Here is a 14,608-nt window from a genome sequence, read left to right on the forward strand (position 1 = left end):
CTGGGGCCACGCCGGCCCTCCCGGCCCTGGGCGCCCCTCTCCTCGCCCGCCGGTGCGACGCTCCCTAGCTCTCCCTGCACGCTAGGCCTTACCCCCTCCCCAGGACCCAGCCGAAATTTGGGGCTAGGGCCTGGGGTGGGGCTGAGGGCGGGGCTGCCGCCCCGGGGGCAGGGCTCCCGTCGGTGCCGGGGGCCCTGGGTGCCGCGTCACGCGGAGCCCGGCGGAGCCGGAGCGCACGGGCCTCGGGGCTCGCTACCCCCTCACCCCTGTCCCGCGCCGCCGAGGCGGAGCGCCCCCTCCCGCCCGCGAGCCCGCCCCCCACTCCCGGGGCCCCAGACCCGGCTCCGCCCTGGCGGCTGCGCCCGCCCTGCCCGGACCCGGTTTGGCTGGTTCTCCCCGAGTGGTTTGTTTCTCGAATTTCTCCCTTTCTCCCTCTTCCTGGACCTCCGAGTCCCTCCCTCTCTGCGCGGCTCCCCGGGGCCCCGCGGGGGGCGTCTCGACACGGCGCGCCCGCCGAGTTTCGGTAGGACCCGCGACGGGCGCGGGGGAGGGGACGCGCGGCGCCGGGGCCTGGCGGGGGGCGGGGAGGCTGCCCGCCCGCCCTGCGACTCTCCCGCGCTCCGACCCTCCCGCCCGCCGGCCTCGTTCTCCGCACGCGCCGAGGAACCACCGCGCCGCTTGGCCAAGGACCGGCTTTATTGGGGATGTGGGTGCCTGGCCCCAGCGCCCATCTCCCGCCCCTCCCCGGGCCGGCGCCGGCTCCGCAGAGCCCCCGCGCGGCCCCCGAGGGGGTTAAGACAACACTGCCTACTGCTCCCGGCCGGAAGTGACTCGGCGCAGGCGAGCTCTGCGACCAGATGTGCGGCTCCAGCTCCAGATGTTCTTCATCTCCGTCCTGCCTGCCGTCTGAGCTCCTCCTGCCTCGGCCGGTGCCAGGCTGGGGAGCGGACGGAGGTCGCCGAGAGGCAGTGAGGGGTCAGCCCCGCACGGCCCTGCCAGCCGCCGCTGAATCCCTCCCCCGCGCCGGCGGCGGGGGCGCGGGGCTGCTGGGGTCACTCGCAGGCCAGCTTCCCGTCGAAACTGGAGAGGGCGATGGCGAAAGCCTGCAGGGCGCACAGCGGGTACCGGTAGTCGAGGGTGAAGACGTCCTCGGCCACGCGGCCGAACTGCAGCACGATGTAGTCGGCTGTGGACGTAGACGGGGGTGGGAGCGAGAGCTCCTTGGCCCCCCATGCTGGCAGACAGTGCTCTCAACGTCGCGGGAAGTCGCTTTCCCTCAGCCACCAGCCCAGCTGCCCAACACCCATCCCTGCTTCCAGCTCACCCAACACCAGCCGCCCTGGGTCCCCTGAGAGCAGGGACCCTGCCTTATCTGCTGCCGCTGCCCAGGGTCATGCCTGCGGCAGGCACGTCATCAACTAAGGGCCCTGTCGACTTTCCCCAAGCTCACAACCCTTCCTTCCCTGCTTCTCTGTTGTCTTCTCGCCCCATTTTTGTCTTCCCACTCCCAGCCCCCAAGTCCCACCTTAGGCACACTCCCTTGACCAGCCCCCGAGGAGTTCCCTTCCTCAGCCAGTGGCCCCACTCAGCCCCTGTTCCCAGCCTCAGTCTCCACACCTCCCTCAGCATCCATAGGAACAGGAAGTTGCTAAAAATACCCCCAAACTCAGGCAGACCAGGCTCCACCAGAAACGTGATCTGGAGAGCAGTCCCAAGGCCACAGGACAAGTGACACTGGGCACATCCCATCCCTACAATGGAGTGGGGAATGGGAGCTTACTCAGTGTTGGCTAAACCCGGTGAACCTGGAGTCCCTTGGGAGATACCCTTCCATCCCCAAACTTCCCCTCCCTAGTGGGGACCTCTCTTCTCCCTGGATTGTGACAGGGGCATTTTTACTTAATTGTGTTCCAGCTACATCTTGTTTCACTTACTCTTCAAGGATAATCCTTTGACCTCACTTGAGAGAAGACAGAGTATACACTCAAAAATGCTTCATTAATATTCCCTGCTACTAAAAGGCAACCATGTCAAAAAGGTTAAGAGCATGGGTCCTATAGCCAGCCTACCAGGATTCTAATCCCAGCTATCCCTCTTATTAGCTGTGTGACCTTGGGCAAGTTACTTAACCTCTCTGTGCCTCAGTTTTCTCATCTGCCTAATAGGAATAATAATAATGCCTTCCTCATAGCGTTGTTGAGGGATTTAATGATTTGATATCTGTAAAATCCTGAGAAGGGGCCGAGAGACTTTGGGTAAAGGGCTGCCCTCTCTGAGCCTCAGCACCCTCTTTGACCACAAAGGGGTTGGGCTGTCGGTGGTTTTCAGACAACAGCAGCTCAAGCCTCCCTTCAACACGATCTTATCCAGCGTGTCCCAGTATCTACCCCAGTGCTTTGGTCAGCCCTGGCATGGGAACCTGGAGCAGCGAGCCCCAGGACACCTGCTTGGGGTAGCTGAGGCGCCTGGGAGCACAGTGGCAGTGCCTACGGGGGAGAGAGTGGGCTTGCTGGATGGCCCAGCTCCAGGGGAAAGGTTCAGACAAGGCGTGCGTGCATGTGTGTGCGCACGTGCCTGTGTGTGGTGTGTTGGGGCGAGGCCTGAGTGAAAGCAGGAGTCCTGAGGGTGGTGGGGAAGAGCCTGACCTGGGCCCTCAGATACTCACGGTCATCAGCGTGGACAATCTGGAAGTTCTTCACTGAGGCCTGGGTGACCCGGCCTTGGAAGTTGAGGGTGTAGGAGCCGCTGTCTTCATTCCAGACAGGCGGCTTGTTGTGCAGTTCGATGAGGCTCTCCAGCGTCTTGTTCTGCCAGCGCACCAGCAGCCCGTCGCTGGCCTGGGGTGCCAGAGGGGGAGTAAACAGGGAGAGGACAAGTTAGAGGTGGCCGAGATTGCTCAGGACTGACGGGAGAAGGGGCCTGGGCACCTGTGCGTGCCCTTGCACGTGTGTGCAGGTATGCGGCCTGGACACAGATACCGGTTCAGGGTATCCTTGAGAGCATGCTTGGCGTCTGTGGAGTCCTTGTGGGCAGGGTAGGTATCTGTGAGAATGGCTGTCTGTGGGACGCCAAAGCGGAGGGCTGGAAGGGGCATCTGGCACACAGTAGGTGCTGCATGGCCTTCGTACCCAAGTGGTCTTAGGAGACGGCCATGTGTCAGCACCTGATTGATTATAAGGATGAACCAGACAATTCAAGACCCAGGAGGAGAGGCCCGCACGGTGGCTCACGCCTGTAATCCTAGCACTCTGGGAGGCCGAGGCAGGGGGGATCACTTGAGCTCAGGAGCTCGAGACCAGCCTGAGCAAGAGTGAGACCCCGTCTCTATTAAAAATAGAAAAATTAGCCAGGTGTAGTGGTGCACGCGTAGTCCAGCTACTTGGGAGGCTGAGGAGGATGATCCTTGAGCCCAGGAGCTGAAGGCTGCAGTGAGCTATGATGATGCCACGGCATTCTAGCCTGGGTGACAGAGTGAGACGCTGTTTCCAGGAAAAAAAGACCTAGGAGGAGCACACAGTTGAGCTTAGGAGATGGACGGGTAAACAGTGGGTACAAGAAGGTGTCCTTGGAGGAGAGTTTCTGAAAGGAAGGACCAGTGTCTGTATGATGCTGCTCTTGAGATATTTCTTTCCTGAGTTTCCTTGTCACCTGTTCACATTCACAGCTTAGAGTGAGTCCACTCAAGAGCACCTCCTCCGAGAAGCCTCAGCTCTGAGCTTCCATGACACCTTGCTCTTGCCATTCCTCCCACTGCACTGTGGTTGACAGATACTCTCGGGGCATCTCCGTGTCTCAGTTTCCCTCACAGTGGCTTGTTGTGAGGAGCTAATCAGTTAAGAACACATGAAGTAGTCTTTAGAGTGGTTCCTGGTGCAGAGTAGGTGCTCAGTAAGTATCAGATATTACCCTGATGACTGTCGTGTTGACTTTGGATCCCCAGTGTCTAGCACAGAATGAGTGTTTGACAAATGACCTATGGGATGTTGGAGAGACCCAGAGCAGCACCGGGTGTTGTCACCAAGCCCAGAAAGGGCAGGAGCACTGCGTCTGGACGATGTGTGTTTCTTCCAGGCATGGAAGGGGCAACGGTGGGGCCCACAGGCCGAATGAACCCTCAAGACCGAGCCTCCCATGGCTGGTGTCCCCTGGGTCAGCCTGGCCTCTGATTACGGCGTGCCTTTCCAGCAGGGAAGGATGTGTGATCAGCTGACGGGGGTATTATTTTTCATCGTAAATGAGTACGGTGACATCAGCCTCCTGTGAGGATGGGGCATGCGAGTCATCCCGCGTCTGAAATCCTGGGCTCACCCAGCCGGCGGTGCTAAGGCCAGAGCACAGGACTAACACTATGAGGGAGGCCACGTCTCCCCAAGACAGCTCTCCGTGTTAACCTCCACCTCACACCCACACAAAACGACCTTTGCTTTTTAAAACAAGTCATGTAGCTCCTTTGCTCAAAACCCTGCTACGGCTCCCCATTTCTCTCAGAGTAAAAACCGGTTATACAGGCCCTTTCTGACCTCATCTCCTTCCAACCATCCTGGCCACCTTGCTGCTCCTCAAACCCACCAGGCACCCTCCTGCCACAGAGCCTTTGCACTGGCTCTTCCCTCTGCCCGGATGCCCTTCCTCCACGTATGTGCAGGCTCACTGCCTCACTGTCCCAGGGAGGCCCACTCTGGGCACCGTATTTAACGTTGAAGCTACACACACATTATCATCTCCCGTCCCCGGTTCAACTTTTTTTCCATAGTACTGGTTACCTAACACGCTCCATAATGTACTTATTTGTCACGATTATTGTCTGCTGTCTGTCTCCTGCAACTAGAATGCCAGCTGCAAGAGGGCAGGTCTTTGTTTTGTCCACTGGTGTCTTCCAGGTGCCCAGAACTCTTGGCCCTCAATGTGTGTGTTCAGTGGACATATGAGTCAATGTAATAGATGAGTTTGATGTAAACTCTGAAAAAACTGAAAAGCCCATTGTGGTTACGTCAGTGAATTCAATAATAAAAGCGTCAAATCCATTCCACAGGTTGCCAGAATGAATTTGTGCTGGAGGGTGATAAGTGTGCTCAGGGGTTGGGTAAACTGAGTCCCCTCACCCCCTGCTCCCCCAGAGTCACATAGGGAGCAGGACGCTCAGGGACAGGGGCTGGGGAGGTGCAGAGCTCACATTTCGGGGCCGGATGGGGACCCTCTCGTTGTCCGCACTCATGCCAGGAATGATGACCGTCATGCGCCGGGGACCGCGGAAGCCCAGCACGTTGGTTTCCTGGGAGAGAGATGCGGGTTAGGCAGGCCCCCGTGAGGGAGCGGCCCGCCCGTGGAACGGGGGGTGTTCTTACGTAGATCACAGCTGCCAGCTCCTGCCGAAGGCTCCCCACATCAGAGCCGCCTCCACGCTGGGGGTTCTGCCCGTTGTCAAACACGGTAAAGCGGTTCCCCAGGAGGTTGGACCTGCAAGCAGGGTGAGGCTGGGGCTGGGCCGAGGGAGTTCCACATCCCTGCCCCAAGACCCTTGCTGGCAGCACAGAGCGGTGCTCATGCAGTGAACGGCCGTTGAGTAGGTGCTGTATGCCAAGTGCCGGGAGTTCAACCCTAAACAAGACGGGCGTGGGCCCTGCTCCCTGGGGAGCTTACATGCCATGCACAAGCGGGCCCTGGACAGCAAGGTGGGCATCACGTGGGTGCTGGTCAGAAATGCAGAATCTCATGCCCACTGCGGACTCACTGACCCGTTTTAACAAGATCCCCAAGTGATCTGTGCACAGCAAAGTGTGAGAGGCCTGGGGCAAGGGGGCATTTCCAGAATGTCCAACGTGGTGGGTGGCACTCTGCCAGACACAGAGGGACAGAGGTGACTGGCATGGCCCTCCTGCTGACCCGAGGCCCCAGCTCCAGGAAGCCCAGCCCCACCTCAGCTTCCCGATGAAGTTCTCCCCTCCTCGGGACAGGTTGGTAGGGTCGCTGGAGATGAGGTAATTGGCTGTCTTGCTCCGTTTCCGTTTCCTGCCAGCCAAGAGGAACACCTGGGAGGAGGGTGACGAGTGAGAGGATGGGGAGGATGGAGGTGGGCCTCAGGGAAAGAGAAGGCCTGTTTGTCCCATGGCCTCATCCCGGCCCCAGACCCTCCCTCAGCCTGGGTCGCGGCACCTCCGCTCTCCCTCCTACCCACCTTCTTCTCCGTGTCCAGGTGCAGGAAGTAGGAGGGATACATGCCCCGGTCCATGCCCTTCTTGTCCCGGGTCAGGCGGCAGCGCACCGTCCGGCCCTGGGGCGCAGGCCGGAGCACGAACTCCCGGGGTTCGTCCACCTCCACGGGGGGAGACGGGGCCCTCTCCTCCTTCTGGCGGGCAGAGGGCGCGTCAGCCCCAGAGCACCAGCTCCCCCCCTCAGCAGGTCCCGGTGTGGGGGCAACTCACCGCCTTCTGTGTGCAGAGAGAACGGGGGCCGGCTAGAGCACGGCGTGTCCCTGGGGGCTGGGACGCCGCTCATGCTTCCCAGCGGCCCGGCCCGGCCATGGCAGGAGGCTCCGTGGAGCTCTGTGGTTTATTATTTTTCTGTTTAACTTGTGGTTAAGAGCCCGGGCTCTGGAGCCAGACTGTCTAGGTTCAAATCCTGCTTCCACTACTGACCATCTGTCGTGTTTGTTAAGCTTAACCACACTGTGACTCAGGTTTCTCATCTGCGAAGTGGGTACGGCGGGGGAGGACACCTGGGACAGACCTTACTTACTTTACGTACTTAGCACACACTGTACAAACTCCGCCACGGCCGTAGCTCTAAGCACTGCAATGTTCACGGGGTTAACCCTCACGTCCACTCACTGAGGCCGCGTCCCCACTGTGCAGATGAAGAAGCTGAGGCTTACGGGAGTTAAGCACCTTGCCCGAGTTCACAGAACCAGGAAGAGGTGCAGCTGGGGTTCGAGTCCTGGCCAGTGTCCTGTTAGGTCCAGAGCCTTTAGAAGACCTTCCCTCGTGTGGACACCATGCCAGGTGGTGAGCTGAGGCTGACAGAGTGGACTGCTGTGTTCTAGGTGCACGGTAAGCATGGCAGAGGTGCTAGCTACTACTGACATAGTCAGCACACGTATGTACCCAGTGGACGTGGTAGCCAGCCTGCAGGAGGGCTCCTGGTGGTCCCTGCCTCCTGGTACTTATGCCCTGTATAGTCCTCTCCCACAGTGTCCTAGGGTTGGTCTTATTTATTTATTTTTTTTCCGAGACAGAGTCTCACCCTGTTGCCCTGGGTAGAGTGCAGTGGAATCATCATAGCTTACAGCAACCTCAAACTCCTGGGCTCAAGCGATCCTCCTGCCTCAGCCTCCCCAATAGCTGGGATTACAGGTGCATGCCACCATGCCTGGCTAATTTTTTTATTTTTGCTAGAGGTGGGATCTCACTCTTGCTCAGGCTGGTCTAAAACTCCGGAGCTCAAGCAATCGTCCTGCCTCGGCCTTCCAGAGTGCTAGGATTACAGGCATAAGCCACCGTGCCCAGCCCTAGGGTTGGTCTTTGTGACCAATAGAATATGGCAGAAATGATTGGGGGGTCACTTCCAAGGCTAGGTCATAAAAAATATTGTAAGCTGGGTGCAGTGGCTCATTGCTGTAATCCTAGGACTCTGAGAGGCTGAGGCAGGAGGATTGCTTGAGGTCAGGAGTTCCAGACCAGCCTGAGCAAGCACGAGACCCTGTCTCTCTAGAAAAAATTAGCCGGGCATGGTAGCACACACCTGTAGTCCCAGCTACTTGGGAGGCTGAGGCAGGAGGATTGCCTGAGCCCAGCAGTTTGGGGCTGCAGTGAGCTATGATGATGCCGCTGCACTCTAGCCCGGGCAATAGAGCAAGAAAGCAAGATTCTATCTCACACACATACAAAAAAAGAATTGTGGCTTCTACCTGGCTCTCTCCCTTGGGCTCTGGGCTCTGGGAGAAGTTGCCTGCCGTGCGATAAGAATGCTCAAGCAGCCCTAAGAGGAGTTGCGCACGGAAAGGAACTGAGGTCTCCAGCCAACCACGACCATAAACCATTTTAGAAGTGGAGGCTTTGTTTCCAGTCAAGCTGTCAGAATGGCTGTAGCCCCAGCTGACATCTTCACTGCAACCTCGTGAGGCACCCTGAGCCGGCACCACCCTGCTAAGCCACTCCTAGAATTCTGACTCTCAGAAATTGCATAAGAAAGCAAATGCTGTTTTAAGACACTGAGTTTTGGGGGCGATTTGTTACACAGCAGTACACAGCTAATACATGAATCAATGAATGGTCTCACTTTGCTCATTGAGAAACTCCTAATAACAGCTTGGTGACATACGGCCTTAGATGGCCTGTTCACTCCACGAAGGCCCCTTCTGTTCTCACAACTGTGTGCACTTTGTCCTCAAGTTCTGTCCTGCACAGGAGGGGAGTGAAGATTCTAAGCCCAACTTTCCAGCGAGGGACAGCACGCACTGCCAGCCTGGGTGGTGCATTTGAGGATGAAACGCTCTCTGTGAGCCACTAGGAAGCCCTGATGTGCTGCGACTGGCCATTTTTGCTTAGGGCAGGTTTGCAGCGTGTGTGAGGGAGGCTGGTGTGAGGGCAGCAGGCCCTTAGCTCAGGGGCAAGTGACCATTTACTCTCCACTCTAGGCTGCTCAAGAAGAAACTTGGGAAATGCAAGACTATGTTTGGAATGTGATGCGGAGAAAGCCAGAGCTTATTCAAACACTTCCACAGCTGTGACTTTCAAGAGCCTACTGTATTGAAGGCTGCTCGGCAGTTATCTTCCTCCTGGGAGATAATAAGCTGACCTTTCAGTTTGTACATCAGCATCTGGTGATCTTGGTTAATGTGAATCAGTCCCCCAAGACCTGACCACTCCTGCACAAACTAATAAACCCACCAAGCTAAAACCCAGGCCCTGCTCTTGCGGTGATTTCTCCACTGGTGGAAACCCATTTCTCAAAGACTTCCATCGCTTTCTCTCCCTCAGTTGGGCCTCCCTCTTCTACCTCTGCTTACGTGTGTTGGTGCCTGAGTCCTGTTTGTGAGCAGGGGCAATGTTGAAAATATTTAACAACCTGTTCTGCCCGTGGAGAATGCCAGTCAGAATGGACACTGGCAAGCTTGGAGGGGGATCCTGGGGGCCCATGGGAGTCAGGTGTTAACCTGTTAGTTGCTGGATTGTTTAGTTGCTGGGAGGTTGGCAGATCCTAGGTGGGGTAGCAGAAAGCACTTGAGGAGCCCAGGGCAGTAGGGTGGAAACATCTTCCAGCTGGTACAGCTGACTACTAGTCAGTGTGCCCAAAGTGTGTACACACGTGCTCCTATGCCTGTGTGCTCCACTTCCCTGGTACACAAAGTGCGTGTCTCTTCATGCGGGTGGGGGGCATCTCTACCTGTGTCTGATGCTTATGCTACAGAGGGGAGGCCTCAGAGGGCCTCAGATAATACAAGGCCCTTGGGTGGTCAGCCCTAGCCTGGTGACCCCAAAAACGCCTCCTCTGTTCGCACAAACCTGGTGCCCTTTGTCCTCATATCCTGTCACAGGAGGGGGAGCCAAGATTCTAATCCCAAGTGACTCCAAGGCCCCAGCCCACGAGGCCCCACCCTGCAGTCCCCCTGCCACTGCTCTCTGAGTGGACCCTCTTCCCCTCTGGGCCCCAACCTTTTTGCCTTTTCCTTTCGCTTTGCCCTTCTGATTGCTGTTCTTAGTCACCACAGCTGCCCCCTCCTCCTCCTCCTCTTCCTCCTTTTTCTCTTCTTCTGGGCCTTTGGGAGCGCCTGGGCATGGAGGGAGAAACAAGGCCGTCAGCGCCGTGCCCTGGCTCGCAACGTGCTTCCAACACCCGTGTTTCGTCCGGACTCTCCACAACCGCAAGAGGGTCACCCTGCGTTCTTACCGTCAGAGCCTCAGAAGGGCTGAGGCACCTGCCTGAGACCACACACTCTCAGAGGAGAGGTCAAGGTGCCCTCACAGTTTCTGACTCTAGAACCCGTACTCCTCACCTGGCTCTGTACCGCATGATGTAAGGGTGCCCCAGCTCCCCCCCCAGGGCCACCTCAAGACTCATGGCACCAGCAGCCATTGCCACCCACCTTTCTTCTTCAAAGCTTTTTCAGCAGGGCCACCTTCCCCAACCAGAAACATGGCGGCTGGGGTCTTCTTCTTCACTCTGCCCGGGCTCACTGAGGGGTCCTTGTCAGCCTCCCCTGACCCTGCATGTGTTGACGTGAAAGGGTCACAACCCCCACCACAGCCAGAGTCCCCTGGTCCTCCCCAGGCCAGGCTCACCTTTCTTCTTTGTCTTCCTCATCTTGGTCCCCTCCCCGGCTGGGGCTTCCTTCTTCTTAATGTGAAGAGGTTTGGATGGGGGGTCAGGGCTTCCCCGGTCCCCTGGAAATGGAAGGTGGAGTTAGACAAAGAAGGAGCCTTACTGGGGCTGTAGGCTGCCTCCAGCCTCTCAGCCTCCCTCCAGTGCCCAGCGAGGCTGGAACCCACAAGGCCCACAGTGTGCCTTCTGCTTGTCTTGGCTTTTTTCCCCTGAGTCCAGAAAGGTGCTGGGCAAAGACCAGCAGATTTGCAAGAAGTTACTGAATGAGTGAAGGAAGGAAGGAATGCCAGGCCTTCTAACGAGCCTCCGAGTCCTGCCTTCTGCCCTGTCTGTGCCGGGACACCTTCTCTGGCCACTGCTACGGAGTGCGCACTCCCTCCCTCGAGGCCGGGGTTCCAGCCCTGGGCACCTGCAGGGTGAAGTACCCAAGCCAGGAAACCATTACCCTGGGATTTATTCAGCGATTTCTTTTTACTGTAATCACTTTGGTACTTTTATAAAAATTGTAACAGTAATTCAGATTGAGTTCAAAACAAAAACTCAACAACAATCACAAAGAAAACTGAAATCCTCTGTCCTCCCTGTGTCACAGCCGCCCTGGGCAGGGGCAGGTGGGGCTGGGGTGGGGGAGCACATGTCAGTCTATGTCCTTAACATGGAAACCGTCAGAGGACAAACCCCCTGGTCCAGGCCCTGGGTCCCTTTCTGAGGTCTGGACTCCTGTGCGTCAGTGAGACCCACGCCCCCAAGGGCAGGGCTACTGTCCCTTGCCCGTGTACCCCTCTGTACCCTCGACACCCAACCCTCGCACCCTGGGCCTTGGGCCTCCTCTCCTTCATGTCTGCAGAAGTCTTCTCTTTGAGGGGCTTCTTGGGACGCATAGGGGTTTTCTCTTTCCTTTCCTCTTCCTCCTCTTCCTCATCATCCTCTTCATCATCGTCATCCTCCTCCTCCTCTGTAGGTAGAAACTCCCATAATGGGGGCCCGGGTGGGCCCCCTTCTCTGGGAGCGCGGTTCCTGCAGACTGCTGGGGAGTGGTGAATGGGCACAGTGGTGGGAGCCTGTCTTTCTGGAACAGGAATGGGAGTCCCGGCCCCCCTGGAAGGAGGGTGGCCCCACAGTCTCAGGGCCTGTAGTCTGGAGAGTGAGCTGGAGTTGGAAGAATCCTGTTCCGGAAAACCCCCTTCTCTGCAGGGCCTTCCTCTCCCTCCCTGCCCCCCTGCCCTCCTCACACACCGCGTCTTCCCCGTCCCACTGCACCCACTGTGCATCTCCTGTCCTTGTCTGTCTCTGTTTCCGACCTTGAGTCAGACCCAACTGGGCTACTTCTGGCTCCTAGCTGCAGTTTAAGGCAAAACCCTTAACTTCTCTGTGCCTCAGTTTCCCTATCTGTAAAATGGGGGGAAGAACAAGAGGATCAACCTCCTAAGGTTGGTGCTTAGCACAACCCCTGGCTCAAAGACAAGGCCGGGGAAGTGGAGGCTGTTTTCTGCCTCTCCCTGCCCTCCTGTCCACCCGCCCCTACCTCCTTCCTCCCGCCCTCTCACCGTCCTCCACGTCTGCGGCGCGGGCTACAAGGAAGGTCTCCCGGGGGTCGCGCTTCTTGGCCTCGGGGTCCCTGAGGAACTTGGCGTAGACGGTGGGCGCAGGGGCAGGGTCCTCCTGCGGCCGTCCCCTCCGCCCCGCTGAGCCGAGACGTGGGGTTCAGGCGGGGTCCCGCGGGGTCCGCCAGGCAGCGCCCCCCCCAAGCCCGGGGCGCGCCCCGCTCGGACTCCTCCCCCCGCGGGTCCCTCGCGGTCTCGGTTTGCACCTCCGTCTCCTCCCCACACCCTACACCCCGCTTTCACTCGCCTCCCCGCGTCCCGGCCAGCCCCCTCCCCCGCCCAGGCTCCAACACCCGCGGGTCCCTCCTGGCCGCCACCCTCACCCGCGCCTCCGGGTTTCCGGGGCTTGAGTGCGGTGGGGCAGGGGGACTCAGGCGCCTCAGTCCTCTTCTTCCGCAGCCTCTGTCCGGGGGCGGGTCGCTGCAGAGTGGGGGTCAAGAGGAGGCCGAGGAAGGAAAGGGGGGTTCTGAGGGCTGCCTGTTGCCTCTAATCCCTTGAGCCGCCAGAAATAACTGCGGATTATCCGGAGGGACCGCAGCCGCCTTCCTGGGGCGAGGAAGGATGACCCCTTTCATGCACCACGGCCCCTCCAACGCCCCAACGTCCCGAGGCCTCCCCCGGATGCCCCATGTGCCCCAAACACCTCTTTGGCCCCTCGACATCTCCAGATAGGTAACCCCCAGACGCTGCTGAAGGGGTCTCCCCACCGCTAGGCCCTCTCCCCTGTGGGTTCTCACGCAGTGGGGACACCTCTCCGCTTCCTTTGCAAGCGGCTGACATACCTGCCTGGGGCGCCGCTGGGCCTCCGGGCTCGGGCCTTCGTCCTCGTGTCCGCTGCGGGTGGCAAAGGGCTCAGTCCGTCTCCCTCCCCTCCCCCGTCCGCCCCCGCCCAGCCCCTCCATCTGCGCGCCCCAGGGCTCGGGCAGGGCCACACGCGCTTCCAGACCTGTCTGAGGCCCACACTTCTCGGAGGGTGTCGTCCTGCAGCGGCATGGTGCATTCGCCTGCGGGCACCCCTTCTCTGGCCACCCGCCGCTCTAGGAGCCTCCTCTCCGCACTCCAGCTAATCCCGGCTCAACTCACCCCACCCACCCTGCCGGACTCCAGCGGTTGGGGCCTGGCAGCACCGGGAGGGGCGACAGCCAAGGACCCCACCCTCCCCCAGTGGCCCAGGCCTGGAGGGAGCAGTCTGAGCTCTCCAGTTCTTCTCAGACCTCCCCGGACCCCCAGCCTGGCGGACAGCGGTACCACCTCCGCCCCGGCCCGGGAGCTGTGGGTTAGACAGGCCCATTTGTAATTGCCCGTGGTCAATGGGCTGTGGGAAGAAAATATCAGGCCGGATCCTGTATTTATCTTTATTTCTCATACAAAGTAGGAGCTACGATTTACTAATATTTAATATATGATTGACAGACTTGTATGTAGACAATTTATAAAGAAATGTGCCTATATTGGGGGTGTACACTCAAATATTTTTTCCTGATAGGGGACATGTTTTTTTGAAAGGCTTGGAGACTAGGGATAGTGTTGGTGTGATTAAAGTCATGGGAGAAGTTTGGTTTAAGTGCTGAGGAAGCTCAGAGGGGGGGGGCCCAATCAGGGGTTCCAGAAACTTCCTGAAGCCTGATCCAAAACTTGATAGATGGGTAGAAGTCTCACAGGTTAAAAAATAGGCAGGACGGGCTACCAGGAAAGGAAACAGCAAGACTAAGGTGTAGAGGTTGGAAATAGCCTGGTGTGTTCCAAGGTGTGTAGCCGCAGAGGGGAGCAGGTCATCTCAGGCATGGGTCAGCCCTGAGCCCTGCCAAGGAAGAGCTGAGCCTCCTTGGGAGGGTCGCTCAGACTCTCTGAACCTCTGTTTCCTCATTTATAAAATGGATTCGATATTACTACTGACCTGGTGGTGATATCGTGCAGATTCAGTGAGACGGTGCGTGGAAAGCTTCACACAGTGAGACTCAATGACTGGTCCTCGTGTGCCTCTTTTCAGAGCACTTCCACTTTAACTGTCTCCCCGGCACATCAGAGCTGGACACACGACTGAGGTTCGATTTTTGAATGAGTGCCTTCTTTATTTCCTTTGATTCTCACGAGTCCAGTGAGGTAGGCAGGATAGAGATTAACATCTCCATTTTACAGGTGGAGAAACTGAGGCCCAGGGAGGCAAAGTGACTTGCTCAGTGTCAGCCAGATAGTAAAGTTGAATCCAGATCTGTCTCCTGTCAGAGCTTTTCCTCCTAACCCTTGCATGTTTTATACAGTCCCAAGGATTAGAGATGGAGTTTGAATGAAACAGTCACGTTTTTTGTCTTTCTTCACTTCCTTGGTCCATCTGATTTGCCATAATTAATCTTTCTAAAATACTACTTCTTCACTTGTCACCTTTGCTCAAAAACATTCATTGGCTCCCTACTGCCTAACGATCAAGTTTAAATGTGTTTGGGTGGCATTCAAGGCTCTCCCTGATCTGGCCCCAATCTGCCTTTCTAACTGCAGGATTATCCCAAGCCACGCTGCTCACCCAGCCACACTGACTGCCTTTACACTTCCTCTCCTATCTTTGCTCAGGCTACCGCCTCCTGGAATGCCCTCCCTATTCCATGCAAACCTATCCAGCTCTAAACAGCCCACCTCCAGGAGTCCGCAGTCCTCACCCGTCTCTGAATGTATAATAATCATAGCATTTA

The 14,608-nt window shown here is 57.8% G+C and overlaps 1 protein-coding gene across 2 annotated transcripts; it reads right to left on the reverse strand.

Moving 5' to 3' along the window:
- Positions 1 to 1,052: 1,052 nt before the first annotated feature.
- Positions 1,053 to 12,914, reverse strand: TULP1 (tubby like protein 1). Of its 2 annotated transcripts, XM_012646613.1 has the most exons (16): positions 12,868 to 12,914; positions 12,704 to 12,755; positions 12,251 to 12,341; positions 11,865 to 12,002; positions 11,121 to 11,272; position 10,763; positions 10,278 to 10,379; positions 10,082 to 10,201; positions 9,651 to 9,766; positions 6,423 to 6,428; positions 6,176 to 6,346; positions 5,917 to 6,029; positions 5,346 to 5,457; positions 5,174 to 5,272; positions 2,666 to 2,837; positions 1,053 to 1,186 (listed from the first exon to the last, which is right to left on the reverse strand). In XM_012646613.1, the coding sequence occupies exons 1-16, from the start codon at positions 12,912 to 12,914 to the stop codon at positions 1,053 to 1,055; spliced, it is 1,626 nt and encodes a 541-aa protein (XP_012502067.1). The 2 variants fall into 2 exon arrangements, with proteins under 2 accessions (XP_012502067.1, XP_012502068.1); XM_012646614.1 differs by lacking the exon at positions 11,865 to 12,002.
- Positions 12,915 to 14,608: the final 1,694 nt, after the last annotated feature.

This window comes from Propithecus coquereli, unplaced genomic scaffold, assembly GCF_000956105.1.
Source record: "Propithecus coquereli isolate 6110/MARCELLA unplaced genomic scaffold, Pcoq_1.0 Scaffold248, whole genome shotgun sequence".
Classification (NCBI taxonomy): domain Eukaryota; kingdom Metazoa; phylum Chordata; class Mammalia; order Primates; family Indriidae; genus Propithecus; species Propithecus coquereli.